The sequence below is a fragment of the Sminthopsis crassicaudata genome, chromosome 1 (assembly GCF_048593235.1).
Source record: "Sminthopsis crassicaudata isolate SCR6 chromosome 1, ASM4859323v1, whole genome shotgun sequence".
NCBI lineage: Eukaryota > Metazoa > Chordata > Mammalia > Dasyuromorphia > Dasyuridae > Sminthopsis > Sminthopsis crassicaudata.
Window position 1 is genome coordinate 584,481,277 of NC_133617.1, and position 14,181 is coordinate 584,495,457.

Genomic DNA, 14,181 nt, shown 5'->3' on the forward strand with positions numbered 1-14,181 from the left:
AATCCAAGAATAATGACCTCTGCTTTTACTGCTAAATTTTCTACAGTTAGTATTTTTAGTTTCGTTAGCCTCAAATCTTCCACAAAATCCTAGATATGCATACAGATGCCCCTGAGATTGCAAAGACTAAACTGATGAAGTACAAGTTCTCGTAGATTCTATTATATTTGGATGTCATCTAGTTTAGCCCTGGCAAAAGATTGAGCCTACTCTCTGATGAATAATCTAGGTACAAAGGAACTCAAACACAAGTTGGCTGGTCCTTGGATAAGGAGGATTTTGGCCATGGCAACCTATAAAACAAAGAAAAACAAAAAATGGCCCTTGGTCTTAGACAACCCCTTTTTCTTCTGTGATGACACAGAAGGTCTGGTAGTAGAAAAGAAGGCAAAGATGAATAAAAATGATGTCATTTTAAAACCATGTATAAATATTAGCTTAACAGCATTAACTTAACTCTACATAAGATTGTAAATTGAGACTGGGAGGGACCTAAGTAATCATCTGGTACAATCTCCTGACTTTACAGAGAAAGAAACTGATGTCCAAGGTAATATAATTATTAAATTATTAAATAGTGTCTATGGAAGAGCTTTAATGACCAAAGAATCTCCAATTTTGCAACTATATTCTTATGATAAATGAAACCAAATGATCAAAGGAGATGATGGCTCACATGTACAAAAGAAAACAAGAAGCATCATTTCATGGGATGTCTTGTAGCACTCAGGGCAGCTAGATGGAGCAATGAAAGGAGTGCTTGACCTGGAGCTTGAAGACCTGAGTTCAAATCCATCCTCAGACACTGACTAGCTGTGTGATCCTGAGCAAGTCATTTCACCTCAGTTTCCTCATATGCAAAATGAGCTAGAGAATAAAAGGTAAATCATTCTAATGTCTTTGCGAAGAAAGGCCCAAAAGAGATCACAAGAAGGACTGAACAATAAAAAATCCTTTCTAGGTCTATATGATACTAAGTCACCCTCTCTGAGCTTCCTCAAGTGTAAATTGAGGGGGTTAGATCATATGGTCCTGAAAGTCTCTTCCAACTCTAAAATCACTTATCTACTCTGAGCTTCCTCATCTATAAAATAGGGATTGCCTTCCAAGGTTTTTGTGTCAGAAGTGCTTTGTAAACTGTCCCCTTTGTAGCTGCTTCTCTTCCTGGCTTCAGTTCCATTGGAACAAGATGCTTCTCTAGGACAAGTTCATCACCTGTAGTCTTATCACCATGCTAACTCAATCTTTTACTGACACTACCTTCTTCTCTCAGTTTGGAATGCTGGCAGGGGGAGGAGTATCAAACTCCTTCCGATGCCTTCTTTTATTGAAGGCAGAAACTGAACTTAGCTCACTCCATTTTTGCACCTTCTGCTCTTTCTGGATTCTGTTTCCACAGAACAAAAGGTGCCTTATGGATACCCTTTGGTGTCCTCCTCCCACAACCCACAACTTTTCTGCTTCTTTTTATGAGCTATCTTCTCCCTACTCTTGTTCTATTTATTACTTTGTAAGCTCTTTGAGGGCATCCTCAGTACTTAGCAGAGTGCCTGACACATAGTAGATACTTAATAAATGTTTATAGGATTGACTAAACCATAAAGTGCTTGGCAAAGTGAGCTGTTAATATTACTGCCCAGAAAATGGCTCTGTGGCTGTGGAAATCTCACACAAACCATTCAGATCTTGAAAAGGAAATATTTTTGAAAGGCAGAGTGTTATGAACTACCTTATTCAACCAGATGTTGTTTTTAAAATAGTATTTTTTCTTTCCTATATTTTTCCCCTTTTGATCTGATTTTTCTTATGCAGCATGATAAATATGGAAATATGTTTAGAAGAATTGCACATGTTTAACCTATATTGGATTACTTGCTATTTAGGGGAAGGGAAAGATGGGGTGGCAGGGAGAAAAACTGGAACACAAAGTTTTGCAAGGATGAATGTTGAAAACTAGAAGTTCATGTATCTTGAAAAATAAAAAGCTACTTTTCAACAATGAGGTGATTCAAGGCAATTCCAATAGCCTTGTGATGGAGAGAGCAATCTGCAGCCAGAGGGGACTGAAAATGAATCACAACATAGTACTGTCACCTTTTTTGTTGTTGTTTGCTTGCTTGTTGTTTTTTTTTTTTTTTTTTTATCATTTTTTCCTTCCTGTTTCAATCTGATTTTTCTTGTGCAGCATGTTTAGAAGAACTGCACATATTTAGCCTATACTAGATTGCTTGCTGTCTAGGACAGGGGGAAAGAAGAGAGGGAGAAAGGAAGGGAGGAAAATATGGAACACAAGGTTTTATAGGGGTGAATGCTGAAAATTATCTTTGCATGTATTTTGAAAATTAAAAATCTATTTTTATTTTAAAAATAAAAAAGATAAAAAGCTGTTATTTTTAAAAAAATTTAAAAAAAGGTTCACCTACAAAAACAAACAAACAAATAAATAAAAAGTTAATTCTAAGGATCCTTCTATGATGGAATGTGAGAATCTTGGGAAAATTAAAATGTCATCTGTAACAGAGCTTGCTCAGGAAAACTTCTAGAATAATCTAAAGCTACTAGCTGTTCTTTCAGCCATATATGTGGGTGCAGGGAGGGGGAGAACAGCAATTAAATGACTGTTCTTTAACCAGTTTTGATTGGGTGTACTCCCAAGTTTAGCTAAGACTTGCTGGACACCATTAGTTTCTTAGTTATTTGCTTATTGTCTATTGAGTACAAACTTTTTAAAGTCTAGAACTGTTTCACTTTTGTCTATTTCTATTGCCTAGCACAGTGTCTGGTACAAAACAAGTGCTTAATCAATGCTTAATGTGTACTAAAAGACTCCCATGTTTAGGCTTTCAAGACAAATGCTAGTATTTGGGTTAATTTAGGAACTAAGAGCTTCATCTGTATTATTGTTACTGAGATAGGCTTGAATTAGCCAAACTTTAGGATTTCCCCAAATTTCCTTTTGGGAAACAGATGCTTTCATAACCAATTTACTTCCTTTAACCAAGCATCAAGATACTAGATAATGACTTCTATTAATATACTCGTGCCCAGCTTTTCTGGATGACAAAGATTATACAGGCTTACAGTCTATTTAATCATGAAACTCTTATTTAATCATTAAAAAATTAACTCTTGTATGGTCTTGAAATATGAAAAAGCTTTTCTTTTAAAAAGAAAAAACAACAACAAAATTATCATGCTTGCCAAGCTAGGAATGAATATCTAGGGTCTGTTTCTGAAAGCTCCCTTGCTCTGGTAACAACCCTTTCTCACACCAATTGTTTTCATGTCTTCCAGATCCAGGACTGACAAGGGGGGAAAACCCCAAAGAACACACGTCACAGCTGCACTAAGTCATCAGCTAAACTTGTGCTGCTGTTAACCAGATGCAGACTAGCCACACAGCTGGCAGAGGGGAAAGAACCAGCGAATGCACTGAAGAAGTAAGTCAGTGGTCAAAGGCAGCTGGCTTCAGACACCCATGGGCAGATTTCACAGCAACAGGGCCAGGAACCAGCGCCAAAAGCTTTACTTGAAACTGGGTGGATCTATCTGCATGTCAGGGACACAGAGAAGGCATCCAGGCCTCCCTGCAATCTTGTTTCCACAAGAAAAGTAGTTCTCTGATCAATTGGTTCATTTTTTTATATACTCTCTCCTCCCAGAGGCCCAACTGGGCTAGACAGACAGAACGGGGATAGATTTCTCTCCAACATTTCAGAGCCGAGATGAAGTGGTCCCAAGAGAGGTGCTCTGGCTGAACAGGAATCTCTGCCTCCCGCCAATTTTAAAATTTGAAATATTCCTTTAGGGAGGAGGGATTATTCAAGAAAGAAGAAAGACCAAAAAAAGGGAAATCTTTTAGGAAAGTTAGAATTTAGAATGTAGTTTTCATGTGGATAAGATCCTCAGGTAGCATGTCCCTCGTTTCTCACGCTATACCAATGTGTCAAAGACTGAAAAGATCTAAAACAAAAAAGCCACATTCTTCCATCAGACTTCTCCCACCTGGTCTTGCTCTTGGTGTTTTCCAACAATGCCCATGTAAGAAATGCTATAATTGGAAGTCTCATTTAACTAAAAAGGACTCAGTTATGAGCTCTTGGAAGGCGCTGTCTGGACTGTCTGAATAAAGGACATCTTAAATACAGTTTGACAAACCATTCCACAAAAATCACTTTCATACAGGGCAAATCCTGGAGAGTATAAAAATGAACCATAGACTAATACAAATGGAAGGAACCACAGAAATCATCTAGTCTTGCAACTAAGGAAACTGAGACCAAGAAAGGGGAAGTGACTTTCATAAGCTGACACAGAACATAAATGCCAGAGTCAGGACATGAACCCAGGTTTCTTCTCTCCCTGGTTGGCTCTTTCTACTACATGGACCTTACCTTGGAAAAAGGACTGAATCCTTTTTTCCTATAGTTTAGGAGATGGAGAAGAAGTGAAAAGAAATAAACACAAAGCTCATTAAAAAAAAAAAAAAAAAAAAGGCTAACAGTTATCTTAGACCATAAAATCTCCTTGATGGCAAGGACATGTACTCCTCTTTGCAGATACTTAAAAATGAGTTTTAATGAAAAATTAATTTTTAGATTCCTAAATTCTTTTTTCCTCCCAGCAGACTCTAGAAAAGGAAAGAAGTGTGAATAAGGCCTCAGATAAGGACTTCTTTCTAGTCCCAACTAAAATCTAACCTTTAGAAGGTTTTTTAAATCCATTTTGCTTCTAATGTCTTTTGTCTGTTCATTATTCCTATTTACTATGTACATTGGAATTATTTCCTATTTTCCTTATTTGTTTGTTATTGTCTCCTCCATTATATTGTGAGCTCCTTGAGGACAGGGTTTGCCTTTTGTCCCAATGCTTAGGGAAGTTCCTGATGACTAACTGACTGACTGGGCTGATCTTTGAGTCAAAGTGATGTGATCATACCAGCAGGTGAAATGGTTATGAGCACTAAAAAAAGCTAGACTTTGAGATTCCTGGGGATTTAAATTCATCAAGCTAATACCTGGCATTGGTAGGCTGGTTCTTTAAAAAAATAATCTATCTTGAATAGCATCCACCAAGAGTCCTGACTTTAAAAATGAAATCATAGAAGTGTTGGCCCAAATATAATCTCTCATTACAAATAGCTAGAGAACTAGAGGCTGGTGCATCTGAATTTAACCCATAAAAACTCCTAGGTATATAACCAACTTGCCCCCTTCCCCATCATACCTGGCAGATTGGTAATATTTATAATAGTGGGGAAGATCATTAAAAATCTATGTAAGCATATCCTCCAGGGAGAAAGGTAAGTGGAGTATGCCTTCCTAATCTCAAGAGCTCTTTAATTGGGTAATATAAGCCAGCCAAGGGGAAACTAGTGAAGATAATTTACTAAGACTTACTAAGAAATCTTTGATAAGATTTGACACTAAGAGCTGTTGTGTTTTTTTTGGGGGGGGGGAAGAGAAGGGGGACACAAGTAACAGGAAACCTGTGGCTAGGAAATGTTTTTATTGTGGGTAGAAAACTAGCTTAAAAACAGAAAACCAAGTAGGGATAAATGGATTTGTCTCTGGCCAGAAAAGTATGAGTAAAGGATTCCCCAGGAATGCTATTTAATATTTTAATAAATTATTTGGCAAAGGGAGCACTAAGTGAAATCTTCTAGGTTAAAGATGATACTGCACATGTCCACATAATGGAATGCCAGGCCAAGCAGGATATATTTATAGGATGACCTCATAAAGGTATAGAACTGAGTTGTAAAGAAGATCTTCCCAGACTCAGAACTTCAGAGTTAAGTCTAGTATTTTCATTTTTGTAAATGAGCAAATTGAAGTTCAGAAAGCCTAAGTTAGTAGCAAAAAACATTCATTAAAATCTAGCTCTTCCTGATTATCAATCCAACTTGTCACCCATTGTATCCTTTAAGGAGATATGTATATAAAGAGTTGACTCTGCTGAAATGTCTGTCTGGGAGGACAGAGAAATGAGGCTGTAGATCCGGGGTATAAATTAATTTTGTAGTGGGAGGGTGAATCAGGACCTCCCTCCTCCCCATTCCCCTCAAAACCTCTGGAAGAGTAAAAGAGAATTGTACTTTTAACCATTATCTGAAAACTTTGGGAACATATCAAGTTTTGGCTGCTTGGAAAGCAGGAAAATTAAGAACTTTCCACACTGGTCACTGACAACGAAGTCTGGAAACTAAGAGGAGTAGACTAGAGTTTAGACATGGATTCCATTGCTGACTGTCAGTTATTCTCTTTAGGACATTAGGAAAGTCCCTCAGACTCTGAGGGACCTAAAGTTTACTGTCCATATCAAAATGAAGATGGCCATCTCTTACCTACCTATTTCCCAATGTTATGGTAGGGCATCTAAGGAGGGAATTCAATTAAATTCCATTCATTTATGAATGACTTCCTGCATACACAGCATGATGGTAGACAGGAGATGAAAGAGGAAACATAAAATGAGGAAATTAAGATATGAAAAGTGAGATAATGGATTTGCAAGTCTTTTTGGAAACAAGTTATTGGTCTCTCTCCTATCAAGTAGCCATTTTGAAAATAAAAGATAATTCACTCTTCTTCAAGAAGCATTAGCACAAGGAGCCAGGATGTCAGTCACCTCACCTTTTGTGATTCAATTTCCTCAACTATAAAATGTGAAAAACACATTAGCTGCTTCATGTGGAAGCAGGCTGTGAGAAAAACACCTTGGAAACCACACACACTGATACACGAATAGGAGTTCCTATTGTGATTTGTTGTGACTTTCTCATTGCAGAGCTTGAAATAGTGCAAGCTATAATGAACAAGTAGATTTGGACCCATGGACCTTGACTTCTGCTCCTTGACAAGTGAGTGACGTAAATAGTTCAGGAAAGATCTCCAAGGTAAGTCATGGTAAAGGTGGGGCTCCCTGGGACAGGGGTTTTGGTCCATAACTGACTCTGAAATCCCAGTGGCTAGCAGGAAGCTGCAGGTGGTGGGCTGGTACACCTCAGCGATCAGGAGAGATGGCTATTGATTCCCTCAAGTACAACGTGGTACCTGGGAAACAGGAATAGGCGAGTGCTACAGAAAATCATGTTCTCCAAACAGAAAGGAAAAAGGGAATCTTTCCTTTCTTTAGGGCTGTTCCTTGATTTCTTTCAAGTCTTGGGCCCGGGGGCCAGTGGTGGTTGTCATGGTGGGGTTGGGGCCAGGGCTTTAGAACCTCCTCTGCAAACTTGCGTTAGTATATCCTACTGGCACAGTGAATTACTAGGGGCTGCCTGGGCTCTTCCTTGAGGACTGTAGACAATACAGCTGATTGTAACTTGGAAGACTGGAAAATATCTTGGATATAACTATTAAAAACATTCTTTGTACTTTTCTCAAAAGCCAGACAAAATCCCATTTTTAAGATCTACCTACATGAGATGTCTTAATGTTCAACTTTTTTTTTTCCTTTAAAAAAAAAAAAAAAGATTCCTGCCAAGAAAACAGAATATTAGTTTCTTCCAGTCCACAGGAGACTGAGTGGACAGCTTGTCCTTCTTTGGAACTGAAATTCAAGTATTCTCAGTCCCAGATCCCCAGAGTGAAGTTTGGGAAAGTCTGGTAACAATGGGAGGTTTCTTACCCACTCCTGGCTTTCTCTCCTGCAATCATTCCAATGCCCTCTAACTGTCCTTTTCTGCTCATTTCTAAAAAAACATCGCAGTGAGAATTCTCATGAAATTAGATGAGTTACCTTTCACTTTCTGTGTCTAACGTTCTGTCAGGCTCCAGGAGACTGACAATTTAAAACAGAATACAATTAACGCAGAACAGCTGAGGCTGATTTTTTTCTTCCAGCTAAAATGATTTGGTGACTTGGAAGAGAGAGTTTGAGGAGAGAGGGAGAACATGGGGAGGAGTAAAATGGTAAGAATGGACTTAGGGACTCTTAATGAACTCCAAGAACTTCAGGTTCTTATTTAGAATAAAATCCTGTGGCTGAGATCTGCTCTCACCATAATCCTGTACCATAGGATCGGCTGCCACGGAGTGCATGCTTTCAATTTAATGGGAAAAGTAATAAAAAAGAAGTGGTAACTCAAACAGAAAGCTAACAATTTATAACTCCCTAGGACCAGCTAATGCCGAGAGTTTGGCTAAAGCCAAGAAAGAACGAGAGACTGCCTTTGTGTGAGCCGAAGATGACAGAAACAGGAAATACAGGAAACCTGGGCCAGCTCGGCTCCCCGGTTCATCTCCGTTGGACCTGTGCCCCTTAGTTGAAAAGATAACTGAGCGAGGTCTAGAAAAGCTCAGAAGTTTGACAGGCTGACTTGAGAATGAATGAACGAGTGAATGTGCCAGAATCAGTTTCTCCCCTGCTACTTCCTGCACACCTTTCCATCAGCGGGTCACGTTCCCTTCTGGTTCATTTGGCACCTACCTGCAATTCCTTGTAGCAGCCCACAGACATTAAAAATACTTTTCTTCATGATACTCTGCACACACATGGTGAAGACAGATATGAACGCCACCGTACAGAGAATAAAGATCCCAACAGCTAGAAAGATAGCGGTGGCTTGCCAGAAGCCACTGGCGATCTCGTTGAAGTTCTCCGCGTAGGGCCCGCAGAGGGTGTTCCGATTGGAGTGATGGATGTGGGAGATGCGGATACAGCGCGTGTAGATGCCCAAGGTGGGGTGGTAAGGCTGCTGGGAGCCCCCGGTCCTGTTGTCCACGTCCACATTGCTGGAGGGCTTGGCAGTGCCAATCAGCCAGTCTGCGCTCAGGAAAGCGATGAGCTCCGCAAAAGCCACGACAATGCTTAAAAGAGTCCACAGCATGGAGCGACAGGTGACAATAACATGACACATTTTGAGGTCCAAGGCAGTGGACGGTCAGAAATCCAAAGGGTAAATACACGGGGCGCTCACAGCCACCCCAAACTGCGGGAAGGAAGGCAGAAGGAGACCTCGGTGCTCCTTTCCAGGCAGCTTTGCAATCTCTGAGGTCCACGCAGTCCTGGGAAGAAGTTGGGTGATTCAGTCATTGACTTCCAGCATGCTCAGCCCCTCCTCTCTTTCCCCTCCCCTGACAGCTCCTGCAGGAGTGCTGGCTGCTCTGTTAGCATTCATACTGGCACATGATGATGGGCGGTTAGTCTTCTGGGGGGGAGGTCCCAAGCACTGCCTCCTGCTCTGACATCACACACCTATAGGAGAGAAAGGACGAGGGAGGGGTTAATGGTGAGCACTCCCGGCTCCTGCCCCACCCCCAGCTCTGCTGGAAGCAAAACTTCTCATCTTGCCCAACAAGCTCTTAAACGCAACATGTGAGAATTTAAACCAGGGGCTCGTCATGTCCACAGTGCAGGAAAATTCCCAGGCTGGAGAGTCAGATGGTGACTACTGCCCGCTGCCCCGCAGAGCCCCCACCCCCTCCCACCCCAGGAAGCAGCTGTCAGAGCTTAGGAAAGTACTTCCCCACTAATGGACAAGTCTTAGGGATTATTTACGGCAGTCACGAGATAACCGGCTAGAGACTGTTCTGCTAGTCCAACTCACCAACTCACACAGGTAGTAAAGGGCTGCCGGGGGTGGGTCAGTTTTCTTGTCACTGTACCAACCTGTGTGAAATATCCATTTCTCACAGCATTCCCAGTTTATGCTTCCCTCGCTTTCAGGAGCACATTAATTGTCAGTTAGTTTCTATGTGCAATCTGAAGAGTGGGAGTCTTAGCAGGTAGCATGAGAGAGCTCAAACGGGGTGCCTCCCATAAAATCCAGAGAGCTTCCTCAATTTAGCTTAGGGTGACTAGGTTGAAACCATTACCCACTGCTGTTGATCCAACATTTCATATAAGAAAAACAAAGTGATGCCATGGCTCCAGGGCACTAGAATTTCTATCTGAGCATGGTTTGGAGGGAAAACAATTTCAAAGAACTTCTGCATTTAACAGCCTTTCCCTTCCTCTTTCCCCATTTAAAGGCAACTAAGATGGATAAAACACTGAACCTGGAATCAGGGAAAGATTTGTGTTCAAATATGGTCTCAGAATCTTCCTAGCTGTATGACACTGAGCAAATTACACAACCTGTTTGTCTCAGTTTCCCCATCTGTAAAATGACCATAATAAATACCTCCCTTTCAGGGCTGTTGTGAAGATAAAAGAAGATGATACTTGTGGTATCTTGCAAACCTTAAAATGTTACATAAATATTAGCTATTATTGTTATTTTTATTATTTGCAAGAATCTTTGTGGACAGATTTGGTTCCAAAGCAAAAAGGCAACCTGGCAAAGCTTTAATAGTCACCCTGCTAAAGGCAAGCAGCAGTCTCCAGAGACTGGTACTGAGATCAACCATAAGAAGCAGCCTCTAATTAGCCAATTTTAATACTCTGGAAATAGAATCACTAGGAATAAGCAGGTTACTCAGATACTGAGATGGGAAAAGGAAAATCAGAAAGTACAATTTGCTATGTTTGAGACTGAGTGTGAAAGGGAACAAACTATTCCATGAAGATGGACTGCATAATAGGAATAGGCTCGCTGGTGATTATTTAGTATTTACCATAGCACGCCCACAGCATGTTTTAGCCAAAAAATTAAGTCACACTGACTCACAGGTCTTATAAGAGCTAATGACTCATCCAGCTTTAGGAAACGATTTGAAATAGAGGCATCCCTTTCTAAGGACCATTAATTAAAGATTGCTATCATGGAGTCAACTTGTTGACAACAGAAACTTGTTTAAGGACCACAGCAGAATGAAAGTCTTGAATTGTTCCAATTCATTGCCATGTGCAAATGGCCATTCCTCTGCTCAGAGGGCTTAGTTCACCACAGGTCGAGGGCTAAAAACTCCCATTGTTTCCATTTCACAGAGAACTTATTCTCTGACCCCCCTCCCCCAAAATAGCTTCATTTCAAGAGGACTTTACTCTAACAACCAAAGCCTCCAATAGAGGTGACCTAGCTCTAAACAAGTACCAAGAACTCTGATTTTCATGCCCATTCTTTTCCTTAGTTGGTTAGCAGTCCTTCTGCCTCCCAGGGTCAAGATAAATTGAGGATCTTGCATCTGACCTATCAACTCAAGGACCTATTCTGAATGATCAGAGCTTATCAACTGAGGTCATGTCAGCTCCATGGGAACCACGAGAAACCCTGAGCATGTGCAGGGTCCTCGCTGTGGGGGAGGCAAGCAGGGAAGAATAAATGAATCAAAATATCTGAGTTGGAAAAATGCTATTGTAAGCAACCCAACAAACAATCCAATAAGAATCAATTAAATGCTTGTCACTAGTTTTATAGAGGAGTCTTAGAATATCAGACCTGGAAATGACCTCAAAGATCAACTGGTTCATTTTGTTTGTTTTTTAAAACTGGCTCCAACCCCTCATTTTGCGTAGAGGCTTGGTATAATGAGCAGTGTAGACTATTGGGTTTGAAATTCTGCTTCATACTTAATAGCTGGGCCCTCAAGCAAGTCATTCAATCGATTTTATTCCAATTAAATTGAGTTAATCATAATAGCTATTAACAATGTTGCTGTGAATATCCATCAAACCTATGTATGTAAAGCACTTTGCAAAGTTTAAAATATTTTATATGTGCTGGTTATTAGTTGTAGAGGACCACGGATATTGGGGAACTCTGAGAAAAGTATAACTGAAGCAGAGATATTTACAACAGGGGGTTAACTCAGTGTGACTGATGAGATAATGGTTCTCTAGTTCTTAGAACTTAGTATGGTGACGTAATGGTTCTCTAGTTCATACAGATTTAGTGTGCTTAATGATATAATCATACTGAGGTGTTTAAGGGCTGAGAGCACTGGAAATAGAGACATTCCATCTTTGATCATCCTCCTGGTGGCTCCCCTGCCTCCTGCACTCCTCCACTAAGACCAAGGCTGGTCTAGAGATCCTCCAGGGAGCCTGGCCAGACATTACAATTAGTATTATGCTTTCCCTCTACTAATTTTTTCCTATTGATCCTGCATTTAGTTTGCTCTGTATATATTTATTTGCATGCTGTCTTCCCTGTTAGGCTGCAAGCTCCTTGAAGTCAGAGACTTTTGTATCCCCGACACTTAGTATATTGCTTGGCACATAGTAGGTGCTTAATAAATGGTTACTGAATTGAACTGAATTGTATTATTATTTTTGTAGCTATTATTATAGAGTAGCAAAAAGAGGCTTAGAGAAAGAACTGATGCCAAAAGGACATATGATCTTATCCGCTAAGATTGGAGCGAGAAGAGGCAATAGAGACCATCTTGTTCAACCTCTTTATTTTACAGATTAGTAAACTGAGGCCCAGAGAATTTAAGTGATTTGCCAAAAGTGACAGTATAGAAGACCTAAGACTAAAAGCTAGTCTCCTTGATGATAGTCCATGGCCTTTAAAAAAAATAATTCTACTCAATTAGCAATCATTTAGTTTATTTTCTTTTTGACTTCTAGGAAGAAGTCTAAGGGTAGATAGGTGGGAATAAATAAATATATATTGTCAAGGGAAATAATTCTTATATCAGTCACATCCTAAAATTCATGTCTCCTACTAAAACCTTTTTTTTTTCCTATGACACAAGTCATGAGTTTATTATCTCCTTGCATGCCCCTTATGGATCTCCATGCTGCAATTCATGATATACTCTTTTCCCAAGAAATGGGAGTACTTCCCAAATTCCATCCCATTCATAGCTGCAAGGGGCTGTGCTGGTCATTATGCAAAAGAGATCAAACATTCCATGGGTTCTTAACCTGGAGTACACAGACGCTCACCCAACCCAGGAGTCCTTATGGGGAAAATAAAATTTTAAGTTTCACTAACCTGTAATAAATGTAAGATTTTCTTCAATTATTTAACATATTATTCTAAGAAAGAGACTATTGGTCTGCCAATGTCTACCATGTGCCAGGCACTATTAAGCACTTTTTATAAATGTTATCTCTCTTCATCCTTACCACAACCCTGGGAGAGGTAAATACTATTATTATCCTATATTACAGGTAAGGACACTGAGGCAAACAGAAGTTAAGACTTTCCCAGATTCAAAAAGCTACTAAGTATCAGAAAATAAAGATGAATTCGGGTTTTCCTGACTCGAGGCCCAATGCTCTTAACATCTATGCCAACAACTGCCTCCGGTACCCCTCAAAAATCTGTGACATAGAAAGTTAAGGACCCCTGCCTTACACCTTACACACTTTTTTTTTTTAGCTCAAATGGATGATCTTAGCACAAAGAACAGAGAACTAGTGGCAACCAAAAGATAGAAATTAATCGAAAAGCAAAAGCTATTTGAGAACAGAGTAAGATGCTGTATGATATAATGTAAGAGACGCTATCGGGATGATGAGGCTGTCCCCGTTTGGCCTTTCTCCTGAAACTGGATGTAAGGGGTGGTGGTGGAGGAATTTAATACACTTTAAATCACTACTACAGTGTATGGAGCCTTCCTGGCCTCTGTAATTTCTCCTCCCTTCCAATAAAGGCACATAAAAAAAGCTACTCCTGAAAGAGCCAACAGTTTGAGGTGGGGGGGAAGTGTGTGAGGGGGTGGGGGTGGGGAGTTAAATGGATAACGAAGACTCTTTGGAATAGCCACTTGAGAAAGGATAGGAGGGCTATGAAGATAATAGCAATTCCACAGCAAGCCTAGCGAGTGGGCTTTCTGATTTCATCTATGTGTTCTCTTGAGGGTATCACTTCTAAGTGGTCCTGCTATCATTTTCAAATATTAACATTTGGATTATCATTTGTCATCATTCCTGAAGGATCCTGCTAAGGTAACATGGTAGCCTGAAGGTACTTAACATTTACTAATTAGTGGCTCAAAATCATGAAGGTAAAAGGAGATAGGGATGGGGAAGGCATTGATAGGCTAAAAAAAAAAAAAAAAAAAAAAAGCAAGTCACTTATACAGTTTTCCAATGAAAATAAAACCAACTTAAGTCCTTTGTCCAGACTATTTTTAGGCTATCTCCTGGGATCTGATTCCTGTAAGTCTTTTTTCTAGATCTGAAAAGTGATCCCTCCATGCAAATAATTTAATCTCTTACTTCTTTAATTTCTTCATCTATAAAATGGAAATAATAATAATGGCATGTAATTCCTGAGGTTGTTGTCAGGCTGAAATATTTACAAAGTGCTCTATAAGCCTTAAACTGCTACATAAATGTTAG

The 14,181-nt window shown here is 39.9% G+C and overlaps 2 protein-coding genes across 9 annotated transcripts in view; one reads left to right on the forward strand and one right to left on the reverse strand.

Annotated features, from left to right (window-relative positions):
* The window catches only part of SCAMP1 (secretory carrier membrane protein 1), a 134,557-nt gene extending 130,936 nt beyond the window's left edge, over positions 1-3,621 (forward strand). For both annotated transcript variants that reach the window (XM_074282334.1, XM_074282335.1), the window contains one exon: positions 3,295-3,621. In XM_074282334.1, the coding sequence (XP_074138435.1) occupies positions 3,295-3,350 (56 nt within the window). In that variant the 3' untranslated portion in view covers positions 3,351-3,621. The remainder of the gene's footprint in view (positions 1-3,294) is intronic.
* The window catches only part of LHFPL2 (LHFPL tetraspan subfamily member 2), a 224,969-nt gene that overhangs the window by 27,705 nt on the left and 183,083 nt on the right, over positions 1-14,181 (reverse strand). For all 7 annotated transcript variants that reach the window (XM_074282339.1, XM_074282342.1, XM_074282341.1 and 4 more), the window contains one exon: positions 8,431-9,198. In XM_074282339.1, coding sequence (XP_074138440.1) covers positions 8,431-8,860 — 430 coding nt within the window. In that variant the 5' untranslated portion in view covers positions 8,861-9,198. The remainder of the gene's footprint in view (positions 1-8,430; positions 9,199-14,181) is intronic.